The sequence below is a fragment of the Bactrocera dorsalis genome, chromosome 3, assembly GCF_023373825.1.
Source record: "Bactrocera dorsalis isolate Fly_Bdor chromosome 3, ASM2337382v1, whole genome shotgun sequence".
Classification (NCBI taxonomy): Eukaryota; Metazoa; Arthropoda; class Insecta; order Diptera; family Tephritidae; genus Bactrocera; species Bactrocera dorsalis.
This window is the reverse complement of record NC_064305.1, coordinates 21305270-21322636: the sequence shown is the minus strand read 5'-3', so window position 1 is coordinate 21322636 and position 17367 is coordinate 21305270. Positions and strand designations below refer to the sequence as shown.

At 39.3% G+C, this 17367-nt stretch overlaps 1 protein-coding gene across 1 annotated transcript in view; it reads right to left on the bottom strand.

The window, feature by feature from the left end:
• The window catches only part of LOC105223485 (uncharacterized), a 72510-nt gene that overhangs the window by 50946 nt on the left and 4197 nt on the right, over positions 1 to 17367 (bottom strand). The window contains exons 2-3 of the mRNA XM_049452181.1: positions 4946 to 5008; positions 2088 to 4859 (exon numbers count right to left, since the gene is read on the bottom strand). Coding sequence (XP_049308138.1) covers positions 2088 to 4859; positions 4946 to 5008 — 2835 coding nt within the window. The remainder of the gene's footprint in view (positions 1 to 2087; positions 4860 to 4945; positions 5009 to 17367) is intronic.

The window sequence follows — 17367 nt, the reverse complement described above, 5'->3', positions numbered from 1 at the left end:
TGAAGAACCTCGCTTTGATGCGGATTGTGGCTAGACGTTCATTCTCCGGAGTGAATGATAGTACTCGGCGACGGAGTCTCTCTCCCACCACGAATCCAACACCAAACTTGCGCTCCTTTATATGGCCACTGTAGTAAATGTCACAAGGACCTACTCGTTTCTGTCCTTGTCCCGTCCATCGCATTTCTTGGACGGCGGTGATGTCAGCCTTTATCTTTACGAAGACATCAATCAGCTGGGTAGCGGCACCTTCCCAATTAAGGGACCGGACTTTCCAGGTGCATGCCCTTAAATCATAGTCCTTATTTCGTTTGCCATGGTCGTCATCAAAAGGGGGGTCTCTCATCCGAGGCTGATTGCTTCTTTTCATTGGGGGAGTTTTTTAATGTGGCCGATGCCAAACCCTGAGCACAACCCCATGTAGGGATGTTTCGCCTTCTCACTTTAGCTCGCCTTCAAACGGATGTTCTTAGGCTACCCAGAGGATACTTGGTCAAAGACCGGAAGTCGTGAGCTGCTTGAGTCATATGTAAAAGAATCGTTTCTGGCCACTCCCAAGTGAATGGCGATCAGAGAACTTTCCTCACTTGCGTGAACTTCTACACATGACTCCATCCTCCTAGCACTAGCAACGCAGGGTATACTAAAAAGTTACCTTGTGGTAGTGTCGATGAAGAACGGACAAAAAGTGCTTACTACTTAGCAAAAGGGAAGTTAGAAACTAAGATCCCACCTTCACAAACTTGGAAGGGTAGATTCGGCGGAAACAGCGCATACGCGGAGGGTGAGGAGAGGCTGGAACATTATTTTTGCGAATGCCTAGCCTTTAGTCGGATGAGACGGCATGTGTTTCACGGCTTGAGTGTTCTAACTGAAGTGACATTGGACAGCGGTGGTGAAGAAATGAGGTATTCTACAAAATTAAATGACTTGCTGCATAAGACTCAATTTTGTTACCACCTGGGAGGTCAATGAGTCTAATGATGGGCTAAGTGGGACCTGCGGTCTCGCTTTTCTGCGTCTCCCTTTTCAGGCGACCAGCCAACTAAATGGAACCCCTATTCATACACGTGATGCGTGCGCTATAGGCTAAGCCGAAGCATAGCATAAAACAAAACGGCAGTAGCTGCACAAATATTTATAGTAACGCACATACTTACAACAACTGCTTTCACAACAACACTGATACAAAAACCGCCAATTGCATCAAAATGCTGTCTGGGAAGCTGACAAATCGATGGGGCTGAGGTCAACAAGCCCAATGCTAAAATATTTTTTATTCGCGCCGGTCTTCATTTATTTTCTTTCAACTTCATTGTGTTGTTCTATGTCCGTATAGTATATGGTAAAGTCCCTACTCAACCCATAGCATAGAGACAAACATTGTTTCTCTGAGTTCGCTTTACGGTATACAGAAGTTTTCTTCAAGCCAATCGCTGCAACCGAATGTCTTTAAATTTTGTTCCGTCTGTTTGTGTTCTTTATTCGGCATAGAGTGGCTTGTTCAATTGTCGTCGTACTACCTCATTTGTGCATTCCACCATGCCTTTGATTTTGGTCCATCTTTGGTTTAAAAAGATTAAATATTTGACAGAACAAATCTAACATGGAATGATCAAAGTACTGCTTTGCCAGGGTTCGTGAGATTTTATCGATGTTAATATTGTCCCTTGTCTCAGTACCGTCAATGTAGGTTTTAGGCCGATTATAATATTTTCAAAGACAAAATTTTGAGCCTTAAAAGTTGATCAGTGTAAATACTCTAAAATACGGCTCTCGGATACCCGATACTTTTGTTAAAAAAAAAAAAAAATCATTTGAAACCTTCAGTAAGTGATATTACTCTTCCCTTGACTTTGAGAGATTAATAAAACTCGAAATATGAAAATGTTAGTATTTTAGAACTTGAGCTAGTCGATGATGTGGTCACAGTTTAAATATACACAATAGTTTTATATAACAAAAAAAAAACAAAATCTTTCGAAACAAAACGTAGACAAAATCTACTTCAAACTGTTGAAGTTTCATATAATTAATGTGAAGATTTTCATAAAATACCATATTAACAATACTCTAGTTAAACTCACCCCATCACCATAGCTCAGGCTCTGCTCACTAGATGCACCGCTGCCATGCTGCTCAGCTTCAGCCACAATTGCCTTCGCATGCTCAGCTCCAGCGCCACCATTATACTGCAATCTCGGATGATGTATTACTTGTTCCACTAATAACTTGGTTTTCTGCCCAGCCTCAGCACCTGAGCCAGCTTCAGCGCCTTTGATGCCCTGATAATTTGGCGAGAGTCCATACTCTACAAATGAGTTCGGCAGTGGCGCCTTTGGTTCAACCTTAATTGCTACGTATTGCTTCGGTGCAGGGATGGCAATATGCTGCACCGGACCATGGCCGCCACCTTCAGCACCACCACCAGCGTTCGCTTTTTGCTCGGCCGCAGGACCGTGTTCCACTATAGGTATATATTCTTTGGACTTGGCCATACCGATCAGACGTCCATGAATGCCACCAGCATGAGCTTGAACTTGTTGTTGCTTCAGTTCGCCTACTTGTTGTTGCTCGTGCGGGAAAACTATTGGTGCTGTATTGGTGTGTGAACCGGGACCAGCTGCAATGTACAGCTTTTTACGCTGCAGCTTTAGTTTATTCTGCATTTCCTTGGCCAAGAGATAGGTTAGACCATGTATTTGATCTTCGGTTGACTTGCCAACTAATGTGGAGAGTTGTTTGAATTCGGGTAGTTCTTTAAAATTCTGTTTTATATCATCTGCCGGACCATGATATTCGATTTTTACCAGCGGTACTTCGGCTTCTTTCTGTGGCTGCGCTGCCACTTGGCCTACTTCATATTTATAGTTTTCGACGTATTGAGGGGCCGCTTCGGCTGCTTGTCCACCGCCTGCGTGAGCAGCTGCATATACCGCTACAATTTGTTGCTCACCACCTCCACCATAGCTAACATGACCATCACCATATCCACCTGCTTCGCCAGCAGCGGCTTCTTGCAGTTTATTCTCGTTGAGCAGTGGATCGGGCTTCGAGGGTCGAAAGTGTATAGCTTTAATAGCGACCGCCGCGGGTACTTCTTCCTGCAATGCATGCGACACATCGGCTGCATAAGTGTGGTGTACTGCGACCGGTGCTGCTTGAATTCCTTGATGACCAGCACCGCCACTTTCCTGTACTACAATGGGATGTGCGACACCACCGCCCTCTTGACTGCCACCTTCGCCGCCGTCTTCCCCTGCGATAGCTTTTGCTCCGTAGTTTTCAGCGACGTGTGCGACTCCCACAGCATGTTGAGCTTGAGCTGCATGAGCCGCCTGAGCAGCTTGAGCTTCGGCTACAGCATGTACGTTTTGACCGGCATAGGCTGCCTGTACTGCGTGAGTAGCAGCAGCATGTGCTGCCGCTTGTTCCTCTGCAGTCACCGCTGCATGTGCGTTACCATCATAACCATGACCGACCGGTGCGGCGGCTACAGGCGTATATATGTAACGGATCTTTTCAACAACCGGCACTGGATGGATTTGTACCTGTAATTGTTCACCCTTCTGATGTGGCGGTATGTATTTTATATAGGATGCGGGGGATAGTTTGCTGCCTCCACTACCAAGGCTGTAGGTCGGCGGTAAGGCGAGCTTCGCACCATAAAGTGATTTCAATTGTCGATAGTCGACCATATGTGCTGGTATGTACTTCACATAAGCTTTGGCACCACCAGCAGCACCACCACCACCAGCGCCATGATCTTTCATAAGATGTGTGATGATCTTTTGCACCTCCACGGGCAGCGAACTAATTGACTTTTTTGCCTTCACGATGGGTGCTTCCTTATAGACAAATGTGCGCTTGCTCTCGCCGTTGCTCTGATCGTTGTCCCCTTCGTCAACGTCCTCCTTAACGGGCAGCTCAGCCGGCTGGGCTTTCTTGGTATCCATACGGGCTTCTCGCTTATTAATAACAGCATAACCCCCTTCGTTAGTGTTTTGTTGCTCCTTAGCTTTAGCATCTTTGCGACTTTGTCTAACCAAACGTAATTGTTCTAATATAGCCCCGTTCGGCTCACGCGCATCCTCTAGCTCGAAGCGTATCATTTGAGGTGCCGAACGCTTGACGCGTTTGCCCTTACGCTTCATGAAGAGCTTGCCAGTTTTGGGCCGATAGTATTTACTCGGATTGAAGGTTGGCAGCGGCGCGGTTACAATACCTGTTGCGGGCGCATTCCGATGCACACGTATCACTGTTGGAGCTACAGTGCTGACAGCGGCATTGTTACTTAACTTTTGCAGCTCTAGATTACGCATACGTCTTATCAGTGCCTTCGTTTGCTCATCGGGTTCACGTGCTTCGGAAATATCGAAAGGTATTAGTTTTACTTGAAAATTGAATGACTGGCGATTTACTGGTGTATTAGGTGCTGCGCGTTTGGCACGTTTGTTGGGCGTAATCCTTGCCCGTGCACCTCGTGAAGAACGCTTCGGAGCTGCAGTGGTTACCTTAGTCTTCGCTTTTAGAGAGTCTTTTGCCAAAGTTGTAGTATTTTTCTCATCCGCCTTGATTGAACTTGTCGCAGTTGTTGGCTTTTCCTCTCGACTGCGATGTTGCCGTATGAGTTCTTTTACCTCGGGACTAGGTTCAAGAGCATCGCTAATTTCGAATTTCACCAGCTGTGGCTCAGTCGGCAATTTTCGTGCTTGCTCAGCCTTCGTCGCCCGTCGTAAACGTTGACGTGAATTGAATTCGTGATGGTCATTATAGGCTTTAATGTAAGTGTCTTCTGTTGGATTATCTATGTAGCGCATGGAGCGTTGATTGCGCGAAGCAATGTAACGACGCATGTCCTGTGTTTGAGTGAGATGGAGAGATAGAGAGAGAGAGAGGATGTGAAGGTAAGGTTTCAATTTCTTAATTATATGCGTGTGCTTACATCATAGTTAGCAAAAGCTTCCAGATCGGGTGTTCTCAGTTCCAGTGCAGCAGAGGACGTCAGCTGAAGAGAAAATAAGAAGAAGAAAAGCTTTATGATGCGATCAAAAGATTAATAAAAGTTTGAGTGTATGAGTTGCTTCGAATATGGAAAGATTCAATTCTTTTAAAATAAATTCCAAGATATTGTAAAGAAGTTATGTGATTATTAAGTCGGTAGAATATTAAAATAAAATGTAAGTCACATATGAAGTAATTCTTTATAATATACTTTCGAGCAGTATTTCTGCAAAATTATTATATATACTTTAGTTTAAAATTTAGTAACTGAAGCAATTCAGCGCATAAAAATACTTTTCAGCGGCTTTTTTGTTTGATTATATTTTCAAAACATAGGAACTGAAGTAATTCAGCGCATAAAATTGCTATTCAGCGGCTTCTATTTGACTCTTCTTTCAATATTTTCGAAAAATTATAGTAAGTAAAGGAATTCAGCGCATAAAATTACTATTCAGCGGTTTCTTTGTTTGATTGTATTTTCTAAATATAACAACCGAAGCAATTCAGCGTACAATATTACTACTCAGCGGCTTCTCTTTGACTCTTTTTTCAACATTTTCGAAAAATTATAGTAACTAAAGCAAGTCAGCGCATAAAATTACTATTCAGCGGCTTTTTTGTTTAACTATATTTGAAAAATATTGCAACTGAAGCAATTCAGCGTTTAATATTACCATTCAGCGGCTTATATTTGACTCTTTTTTCAACATTTTCGAAAAATTATAGTAACTAAAGCAATTCAGCGCATACATTTAATATTCAGCGGCTTCTTTGTTTGACTGTTCGGGTTGCATTTGAGCTGAGCTCTTAGCTATTTTCTTTATATTTTAAGCCATATTTAGCGATTAAGAATTGTAAAGAAGCTGGTATTTTTCTAGTCTGCTTGTTCATTTCATGCAAATTAGGTAAAGTTGGCTTCAAGAGAAGCCTGTGAAAATTACTTGTTTTGTTGTAAAGGAAATAAGTTGAAGTTTGATTAGAAATACGAAAATACTTTCCCGACTACCCAATGTAATGAATTACGATAATTTCGTTGGCTTTTTTCTTTTATACACAATATATTTAATTTAGTTCATTTAGTGGAGTTCGTATCACATATCATATTTTTTCGGAACATTGCGAAAGTACAAAATATTCGTTTATACCACCAGGTTTGTTCTCAAAGTAATAGGACTGATTTTTTTCCGGCGCGACTGTACTTTGAAGCGTGCGCGCACCGACTGGATTCCGTAGAGGGGGTTCCTAGTTAACGTACGACCGGCTGGTCAGTTGTCTCCGAGCACCTGGACTGTCCTGAATAGTTTTCACGGGACGTGTTTCTGTGAGTCGTGCAAGCCAAAAATGCAGCGTTCGTTAGAGCAGAGGTACGCGATTAAATTCTGTGTAAAACCTCCAGAGTCATTTGATATGATCAAGCAGGCTTACTCAGATGTTGCCTTGGCAAGAATAAAAAGCAATGTTCCGAGTGGCACAAGCCGTCGTCTCCTTGCCCAAAAAAGGGAAGAATGAGCAAATCCACAGTGAAAACGATGCTCATTGTCTTTTTTGACATCAAAGGCATCGTCCACCATAAATTTATTCCTCCTGGACCAACCGTCAACGTGACGTTTTAAGTGGAATTCCTCAAGAGATTCCTACGAAGGGTCAATCGGGTTCGACAAGATAATGCAGCTGATTGTAAGTTGCACCACGACAACGCTCCGGCTCACAACGCCTTTCTTGGGAACAGCTACCTAACCAAGGCTGGCATTTTAACGCTTCCGCAGCCGCCCTGCAGCCCAAATGCTGCCCCTGAACTTTTTATTGTTTCCTTGCCTGTAAAGGCTGATGAATGGATGATGACCCGTAGTCTCTTAAGCAAAGTTTTTCGCTATGATCTGTAGAACAAACATAATTTTTCCGTTTTTCTGACTATCTGTACATTCTTCCCTAATGTACATATATTTTGAATACAGAATGAAACAAATATTTTGTCTGCGTGTATGCGAAGCGTTGACTTGAATCCAAGGTAGCCGTGAACATTGCACAAAGTTCGCACAGACATACGCTCATATTAGGATATATGGTACTTGGACTCACACACACGCATGCAACTAACTGAATTGCATCGTTTTCAACCTTCGAGAAATATGTTTGGTAGTATGAAATAGCCTTTTGGGTGCCTGAGAAAACGAGGCTAAAAACTTTTCTAATTGTTTCATAACTCGCGTTCTTTGTGTTACCATACACACACAAAGCTTCATGCACAGGCTGCTGCCAAAAATGTAAGTAAAAAGGAATACATTCGCATGCGTGAGCGGTACTCAAGCAAAAGTGCTCTAACGAAGTGCCGGCTCAATGTTTCAAAAGTCCATAAATACATACATACATACATATGTACCATAGATGGCGTTTCTATGCAGCTTTTTAGTTGGAACTGTTTATTTGCAGTTGGTAAGTTTTTTTCATTGAGGGTCCTCTCCATGCGAACACACATTTTTGTTTTTACCAACTACGATTGCTGAGCTTCGACTTTTTCCGAGATACTTAAGATAAGTCTTCAGAAAGATTAAGGGAAGGGATTTTACTTTCTTTCCAAATAAGTAAATAGGCTGATTTTTCGTGAAGCCACTCCCCCTGCGTTGTGATGCCCAGAATTCCTGAAGGTTCAAAAAGACCGCATCATATTTACAAAGCATCTAGAGCAAGCCATAAACTTATTAAGCCGACTAATTAAAAAGCTTGGAAATCAAGATGCTTCAACCTTAGTCTGGCGAAAGCTTGACAGTGGAGAAGAAAGTGTGAAGATGTTACCAACTCATCCTCTTCCCTGCAACTTTGACAAATTGAGACAGTGTCCAGTTAGAACATCTAATATATTCCACTCTGGGCCTGAATACTTTCATGGTGCATCAAGTGCTTATTTCTGACCACTTCCTCATTGAGCTCGCGCGAGGTCAAGACAAAAGATCACTTCGTTATCATGTTGATAGAATTTGGGTAAGGGTGTCTTTTCTTGCTTATCGGCTTTTCAGTTTCCGACAATTCTGCAGACAAGTTTAATAGAGAATTAGCTTGATGCACTCCTTGCGCCATTTCTCCAGCTCCTCCGCCCCAACCACATATCCCTCGATTGTATGTGCGCGAGGAAGACGCCACTAGGAGTAGTCTCCACGGCGCAGTGATATAAATTATTAGGGATGTAATCGACGTCTGAGAATTTTTCAGAATAATCTTCCTTTGGGATCCTTAATTTGACCAAAAGCATGGAATTTTTGAGCTCTAGAACAATTTGAGGAGAAAGCTTAAAATTGACAGTAAATACTATAAATCTTATAGCTAAAGGGTGATTTTTTAAGAGCTTGATAACTTTTTTTTTAAAAAAAACGCATAAAATTTGCAAAATCTCATCGGTTCTTTATTTGAAACGTTAGATTGGTTCATGACATTTACCTTTTGAAGATAATTTCATTTAAATGTTGACCGCGGCTGCGTCTTAGGTGGTCCATTCGGAAAGTCCAATTTTGGGCAACTTTTTCGAGCATTTCGGCCGGAATAGCCCGAATTTCTTCGGAAATGTTGTCTTCCAAAGCTGGAATAGTTGCTGGCTTATTTCTGTAGACTTTAGACTTGACGTAGCCCCACAAAAAATAGTCTAAAGGCGTTAAATCGCATGATCTTGGTGGCCAACTTACGGGTCCATTTCTTGAGATGAATTGTTGTCCGAAGTTTTCCCTCAAAATGGCCATAGAATCGCGAGCTGTGTGGCATGTAGCGCCATCTTGTTGAAACCACATGTCAACCAAGTTCAGTTCTTCCATTTTTGGCAACAAAAAGTTTGTTAGCATCGAACGATAGCGATCGCCATTCACCGTAACGTTGCGTCCAACAGCATCTTTGAAAAAATACGGTCCAATGATTCCACCAGCGTACAAACCACACCAAACAGTGCATTTTTCGGGATGCATGGGCAGTTCTTGAACGGCTTCTGGTTGCTCTTCACCCCAAATGCGGCAATTTTGCTTATTTACGTAGCCATTCAACCAGAAATGAGCCTCATCGCTGAACAAAATTTGTCGATAAAAAATTTTCGAACCGAACACTGATTTTGGTAATAAAATTCAATGATTTGCAAGCGTTGCTCGTTAGTAAGTCTATTCATGATGAAATGTCAAAGCATACTGAGCATCTTTCTCTTTGACACCATGTCTGAAATCCCACGTGATCTGTCAAATACTAATGCATGAAAATCCTAACCTCAAAAAAATCACCCGTTATATGCCTGATCTTATGGACGAAAAATAGTTATCTAAGTCATCTCAAATAAACGAATAAACATGCCGCATCTTTTGCGTCCACTGAATTGAACCATAGAGAGCAGGAGTTGGGCGAAGAACGATTTGAAATCAGAGATTTTAGAAATAAATCGTATTCCGTATTATGAGTCCTTTTTTGTCTTGATTCGATGCTAAATGAAATATGTCATCTAACCAATCGTAAAAATATTCCTCCAGGGTAGTTTTTCAAAAGCAAATATGCATCGATATATGCCGTCGATTATAAGTTTAAGAACATGAAAATATGCTTTTAATGAAAGGATTGTAGTAGAGACTCAACTCCTTCCAAATAGTTCAAGACGATCACCAATGATCTTTCTACTGCATATTCAAATGTTCTTCGCACAATCCATTTTCGAGAACTTTGTATTAAGACCTGATGAAGCCAAAAGCTTCAAAAGATCCATTCGGTAATCATCGATGGAAAAAGATGCTTGGGCAGGCACATTGCGTAAAGTAAGGAGCGTCAATTGTATACTTGAAGACACTATTGAAATCTAATACACAATCAGTTGACGACAAACTTTTACTCGCAGTTTTATGCAACATGCGTCGTTTGTGCTTTGTGATATGCGGCATGTTGTTATTATGCAATGCGGCATGGTCAATTACATTTCCTAATAAATCACCTTAAGTTAATGACATCAGGCTGGTTAAACTCGATTTGGCTTGAACGACACGACATTTCAAGTCATAAAAAAGGCTTGCGTTTGTCCATAAAACCACAAGCAACAGACACAAACACGATGCACACGCTTCAATACTCAATTTAGCCTGCACTTCGGTCTCCGATTGTGGCGCGTGCGTAACCAGTTTTATTGCAACTCTGTTGATTGTTGCCTGTTGAAAGTTGATTCGGCCTCAGTTAGCTACTGTTGCAGCAGAGTCTTTTATTTTGACGCGAACTCTTCGGCTCAATTAAGTAGCATATTCTTTGGTCGCTCTCACTCACGAATGATTGCCGTAGATTGGCGATGATTAAGATTTTGGCTACAATGGACAGAGGCTTCCTTGCTCTGTTCGGCTTCTCAGTTGTCATCGTTGTTGCTTTTGCTTACTTATAAATATCTGATTGTGTGTGTGCCTATGTATGTGGCAAATGTACATAGACATCCAACTCTACTGTATGTCTTCTGCTGATCCACGAATTCATAATTATTTGCATTATTGGCAGCGTTTTCCAGCGCTTGAAAGTGAAAGTCTTTTGGTGCCGAAAGACGCGCTGAATGCAACTAAATTGTTGGTATGGCACCCAAATTGGTTTGATGGTGAATTTTTATGAATTTATAATGTAATATTTCTGGTAAACTATGTGTTATCGATTGGCAGTTTCATTGGGAAAGTTGGCTTTGGTGCGAATTTATTATTTTAAGTAAACGCTAAATAAAAAGTTTTGAGCTGAATCGAAACTCAATTAAGTTGCAAATATATATGTAATTTGGTTTAAAGGTAAAAAAATTAAAAATAGCCACTGAGAAGGATATTAAGATTAGACTACTGGAGATTCCGCCAACAGTTACATATTTCACAATCGAACAGATTGAGCTTAACACCTGACGATACCTTCGGTATTAACGACCGTCCGGCCGAAAGAAGGCCAAAAACCTTCGAAGACGGTGAATTGGAGATGTTGCTCTATGATCTTTTGTGTTAAATGAAAAAGCTTGCTTTAGCATTGGGAGTCACCCACCAAGCCAATTCAAAGCCACTACATGAGTTGAGCATGATTCAGAAACTAGGAATTAGGATTCCTCATGACTTCAATACAAAGAGAGACAAGAAAAAGTGATTCTCCTGCATTAAAACACTCGGCCACACCATGCCAAATCCGTTAAAACTTTTCCAGAAATGCTTAAATAGGAAGTCCTACCCCACCCGCTATAATCCCCAGATTTTGCAACGTACAAATATTATTTGTTCCGTTTGATGGCACTTGGTCTGGCTTAGAAGCGGTTCTGTTTTGATTCTTGGATGGCATCACAAGATGAACACTTTCGCTGTAATGGTATTTAAGTTTTGAGAGAAAAATGGGAAAAAGTTGTCACGACCGTTTGGAGATACTTCGATTAATGCATTTATTATAATTTCTTTATAATCTTTTGCGCACCTAATAATTTTTTCTGTACTTCAAACATCGGGAGTCCTATGCCTATATTGTTTACACAATCCAATGTTACAACAACTGGTGTGTCAGTGGCATCAAAACCTTTTTAGTATGAAACCTTCGGAAGAGCATTTGAGCATGAAGAACCCTGCGCTATTGGTCTACTCAGTGTTTCTAGAGTCTATTAGGCGGTCCACGGCCAGGAGCTTTCGCTCCATCCATTTTAATCAACAATACGATATAACTGCTTTCTGGTCAACAGTGAATTTATTTTAGCAAAGCCAGTTTTCATTTTCTTCTGGAGGAAAATACTGGAGTTGGAGCACTGTTCTTTATACCATAAAAGTCACCGTCATTAATTAAATTCGATGTTAGGATCGGCCGATAATCATTTTGATAAATGTTCCTGTTTTGCATTGTCCTTGCCTTGAAAATGGATACAACCGTTGTTTATGGACAGACTTATTATAGCACCAAAGGACGCAGTGACTCAGAAACCAAGAAACTAGTTACTTAAGCAGAGGAACTCCTCAAATACGATATAGTCTTAAAGGTATCAGGACCGTTTATATCAACAATCAGTGAGATTGTGGAAAGAGTCTTTTGAAGCTTCACCTACAGACCGCCATCTACGAAATAAGTGTTAACCCTAGTAAGTCGAAACTGAAACTATTCAGCAATAATAGCAAAAAACCTCTACTTTGCCTCCCTCGTTGGTACAACAATTGCTCTGTCTTATACGTCAAAATGTCATAGGATTGAGATCGATATCAAACTGAGCTGTAAATGAATTTCGACAAACGAATTAAAAAAGCTTATTGCGTAATACAAAGCAAGAGAAACCTCAGCAGGAACTGGGCTTTAAACCGAATTGAAAGGGGAGGGAAGCCAGTGCAGAGGTTGCCGGTGTCGTCAAGTCAAGTCCGACTGATACGTTTAATAAGCTTTTGCGTAAAATGGTCGTAGACGTTTGCTTACCCGTGGTGGCAACATTTCATGCTGTAATAATCACAAATATATAAATGTTATTGGAACATATGTAATATGTAGATCAGGTAACATTCTCCCAAGATTTTAATAATGATTACCTGGTTAGAATACCCTCTTGAGGTTAATAGAGAAGAGGTTTAGTAGGGCAGGGGTATACTATTTCAATCTATAGTATAACGACGGGTCTAAAATGAACTATGGAGTAGGGACGGAAGTCTACTCCGAAACTAGCAAACTCACTTAACATTTTCCCAGCGGTAGTACTAGGCATAGAGAAAGTCTGTGGTGTTCTAGTGAATAGCTACGAGAGGATACAGAAAGCTACCATATATACAGACAGCCAGGTGGCAATGTTAGCCTTGGCGTCAACAATTTTAGGAAAGCGTTAAGCTCACTGTAACATATTTGGCAACGAAAAAAAAAATGAATTCGCCAAGTTAGGAGCCTCTCTAGACGAATGTGAGACAGTAACGTGCCCGCTAGGAAAGATCAAGAGGTGGTAAATATGCAATTTTAATCAATAGCTCAGAACAGGTGGAAATATATAACAACTGCAAGGTAGAGAGACATGACAAAAAGACTTATTCAATAGGTCCAGGAAAAGTATATATTGACTTACAGCTGCCTTAAATATGTGTTTGGTTTTTGGAGAACATGCATTGAAAATGGAAATGTCCTATAACAATATTTGCCATAACAGAAAGCTTGAAGGCAGTAAGCAAAAGCTTGAAGGGAGTAAGCAAACGCCCAGCTCTATCATAATCCAGACGTAGAACACTTGGAATCCATTAAAAACCAATATACAATGACTATAAATCTTCCGCAGAACGTTTCTCTCGAAAACTTGTATTGTAGGATCATCAAATGTTGATGTATAGCAGGACGGGAATAATAAGTGACTTATAGAGTTTGATTTTTGGTTGTGGAGAGAGGACTTTACTTCTTAATTGTCTATTCATTCCGCAATGTTGGCAATGGTAATTTTGCATTAGATTTCGAGGTTGATTTCCCAGGCCTAAAGTCACACTGATAAGGTCCAATCAGTTTGTTGATGGCGAGCTTCAATTTATATTATTTGTATGTACAAGTATATGTATATTTCGGGATAAAACAAGAAGATTATCTGAAGAAAAGAAGTAGAAAAAGTTGATTCAGCTCGTTTTATAAGTATGCATCGAACACCTTGTTAGATATAAATCGTTTGCCCACTCTGCAACAAAGTTTGTATACAGTTTTGTAGTTAAAGAATTAACTCTAAGTTAGCCAAGAATTTGAAACACAAACTGGCAACAAAGTACGAAGAAATAAGCAACTTATTTTAATAAGTCTATTCATTAGTCAAATAAAGTGGCCAGCTGTCAAAACAATATTTCAAAATTAATATATTTGCGTCAACTAATTATTTGCAGAAGATTTGGTCGCCTATAGAAGAATAAAAATTGGTAGAATAAAAAATCTTTTTGATATTTTGCCAAAATGTTACGATCTATGTGTTTGTATGTTTGTGTATATATGTATATACTTGTATATCCGCCATACATCTGTTGGCTAAGAGCTATCATTAAGAATGATTTATAACGGCAATTGTAAGTGGCAATTGTCGAGGAGATATGCCGTTGGCAATGGACATAACTGTTTGCAATGGAACATTAATTTTAGGTGCAACATATTTTTGCGAAAATTTTGAAGAAAAGAAAAATAAAACTGCAAAAAAGTGTCTAAAAATTATGAGCGATGGAGAAAACGGGTAAAGAAGATGGACTATATAAGCGGAAATGCATATATTAAAAATAAAAAAAAAAAATGAAATAAATTTTTAAATTTTGAAAATTAATAATAATTTCGTAAAAATATATAAAAAGTGGATGTTTCTAATTAAAAAAAAATATTTTTATTAGAAATCTTATATATAAAAATAAGTTGGTTTTTCGGCTGCTCCCTTTTGCTGACTACACCGTTGCATGAAATGAAAAATGGTCTCAACTACTTTGAAGGGAACCTAATGAGGATGGTTTGTAAAAAAATCATCAGAAAATGTTCGGTTTTAACCGACTTATGAGCTTAAATTAAAAAAATAATACTTATAACAGAGGATGTTATTTAACATTTAGCTAAGCTGCTTTCAGTAAATTCTGAAAGGTTTGAGCAAAATATACAATATCAAGTGAAACATGTCTCTCTTTGTTTACATTTTTATACTCTCGCAACAAAGTTGCTAAGGAGAGTATTATAGTTTTGTTCACATGACGGTTGTTTGTAAGTCCTAAAACTAAAAGAATTAGAGGTAGGGTTATATATACCAAAGTGATCAGGGTGACGAGTAGAGTTGAAATCCGGATGTCTGTCTGTCCGTCCGTCCGTGAAAGCTGTAACTTGAGTAAAATTTGAGATATCATGATGAAACTTGGTATACGTATTTCTTGGCTCCATAAGAAGGATAAGCTCGAAGATGGGTAAAATCGGCCCACTGCCACGCTCATAAAATGGCGGAAACCGAAAACCTATAAAGTGTCATAACTAAGCAATAAATAAAGATATTAAAGTGAAATTTAGCTCAAAGGATCGCATTAGGGAGGGGCATACTTGGACGTAATCTTTTTGGAAAAGTGGGAGTAGCCCCGCCCCCTACTAAGTTTTTTGTACATATCTCGGAAACTACTATAGCTATGTCAACCAAACTCTATAGAGTCGCTTCCTTCAGGCACTTCCATACAGTTCAGTTCAGTTCAAAAATGGAAGAAATCGGATAATAACCACGCCCACCTCCCATACAAAGGTTATGAAAATCACTAAAAGTGCGTTAACCGACCAACAAAAAACGTCAGAAACACTAAATTTTCCGGAAGAAATTGCAGAAGGAAGCTGCACCCAGACTTTTTTAAAAATTGAAAATGGGAGTGGCGTCGCCCACTTATGGACCAAAAGCCATATCTCAGGAACTACTCGACCAATTTCAATGAAATTCGGTATATAATATTTTTTCAACACCCTGATAGCATGTACGAAATATAGGTGAAATCGTTTCACAACCACGCCTTCTTCCAATATAACGCTATTTTGAATTCCATCTAATGCCTTCTCTGTATAATATATACATTAGGAACCAATGATGACAGCGGAATATAACTTTACACAAATACGGTATTTGAGCTGAGGTATCCCTTGTGGAAAAATTGTCGTGATCGGACTATAACTTTTCAAGGTCCCTGATATGAAACACGAAGAACTTAGTGCCTAACTTAACCTAACCTAATTTTTCTCCGAAAATATCGGTAAATCTCTCAGAATTTAATTCTAATTAATTTTACAGCAAAATAAAAAAATATGTAAATGACGGATAATGAAATCTCGATTATCACTTTATCATGCGAGAGTATAAAATGTTCGGTGACACCCGAACTTAGCCCTTCCTTACTTGTTTGACATTCAGTTAGAACAGATTTGGCACATCATATGGATTTTCTGTTACAAGCATGCTTAATACCGTGGACTTCGATTGAAAATATAAAATTACGGAGAAATATGAGAGCTTATCTTCATGAAATCGCTGATGGTGACTTTCCACAGCAACTGCTTAAACTTGGGGAAGGAATTTTTTCCCACTCCAAATTGAAGCAGTAATTATATTATTTCTGGATGTGTCTCTAGGCCGAATAGTCCATAGTTTAAAAACTAGATCCAGTATATCCTGACATCAAGAATTTGCACGAAAATTTAAATATTTCATTGGTTGGCTTTAATAATTGGAATTTCAATTATGCTTTAGAGTAATTTAAGTCCTCCAAGGGCATGGGCAACCCGACGTGGCTATTTTGTTGAGGAATTGAAGGACAATTTAATTGTTGCAATCATTATCACCGACCCAGCAGTTGGTCAAATACCACATACACTGAGAATTTCGATGATCCCAAGTGATCTGTCAATCCTATTTAAACGGTTTCAATTTCCAGTGAAACATCTGTCGTTCTAACTATAAACAATTCCCAAGGCCAAACTTTCGAATTTGTAGGAAAAGAATGTTTTACTCGTGGCCAATTGTATCGTGGGTCGGAGATCTTGAAAATCAATTTATCAATTACATATGTATATTATTTTTCAGAAAAGGTGAAATATATTTGGTAAAGGCCTTCTCAGATCATTCATGAAAACTGCTACTTTAACCATAATTTGTCTATTTAAAAAAAATCCATGGTTTATACAATTCTAAAGTTAGAATGCTTTTAATTGTATATGAAAGACCTTCTTGCCACATCTTATCAAACGCCTGACCCAGGTCTAGAAATATAGCAACAGTACTCTAAGTGCTCAAGTGATTTTCTTAATTCTATTTACTTGCTCTATCGTGCTATGTTTTGTACGAAACTGGAATTGGTGAGTTGGTATTATATTATTTTCATAGAGGAAACGATTGGTCACTCAATCAGTATTTTTGGTGTAATATTATCATATCCTGTTCTTTTATGATTTTAATAATTTCAGGAGCTGTTTTGTGTAATATTGTCAGCCTCAAGTTGTTCTTTGAGCAATTAGGCTGAAATACCTTTTCTAGGTGATTTCCAAAATAATTAGCCTTTTCCTCGTCACTTCGTGCCCACCCAAGTCTCATATAGGCATGTTGGTGCCGACTGGTGGCTTCATAGACTTATGGGCTTTCAAAAGGGAATTTCGCTTGCTGGAATGCTTAACAAAATAAATAGTAATTTATCAATATTAAATTTTATCAAAATATCATATAAAGTTAAAAAAATAAAAAAAAGTACATCGCTTACATATTAAACCTAAACTAACAACACCAAAAAACCAGAGATATTTAATAAGCCACACTAATTTGCAATTGAAAATTACGCTACAAATGAGAGAGGAAGATGCAACTAACAACTTCCGTCCACTGAAAAATGCACGAAAAAATAAAAAAAGCATCACAACAAAGCTAACAAATGCAAATGATAACCA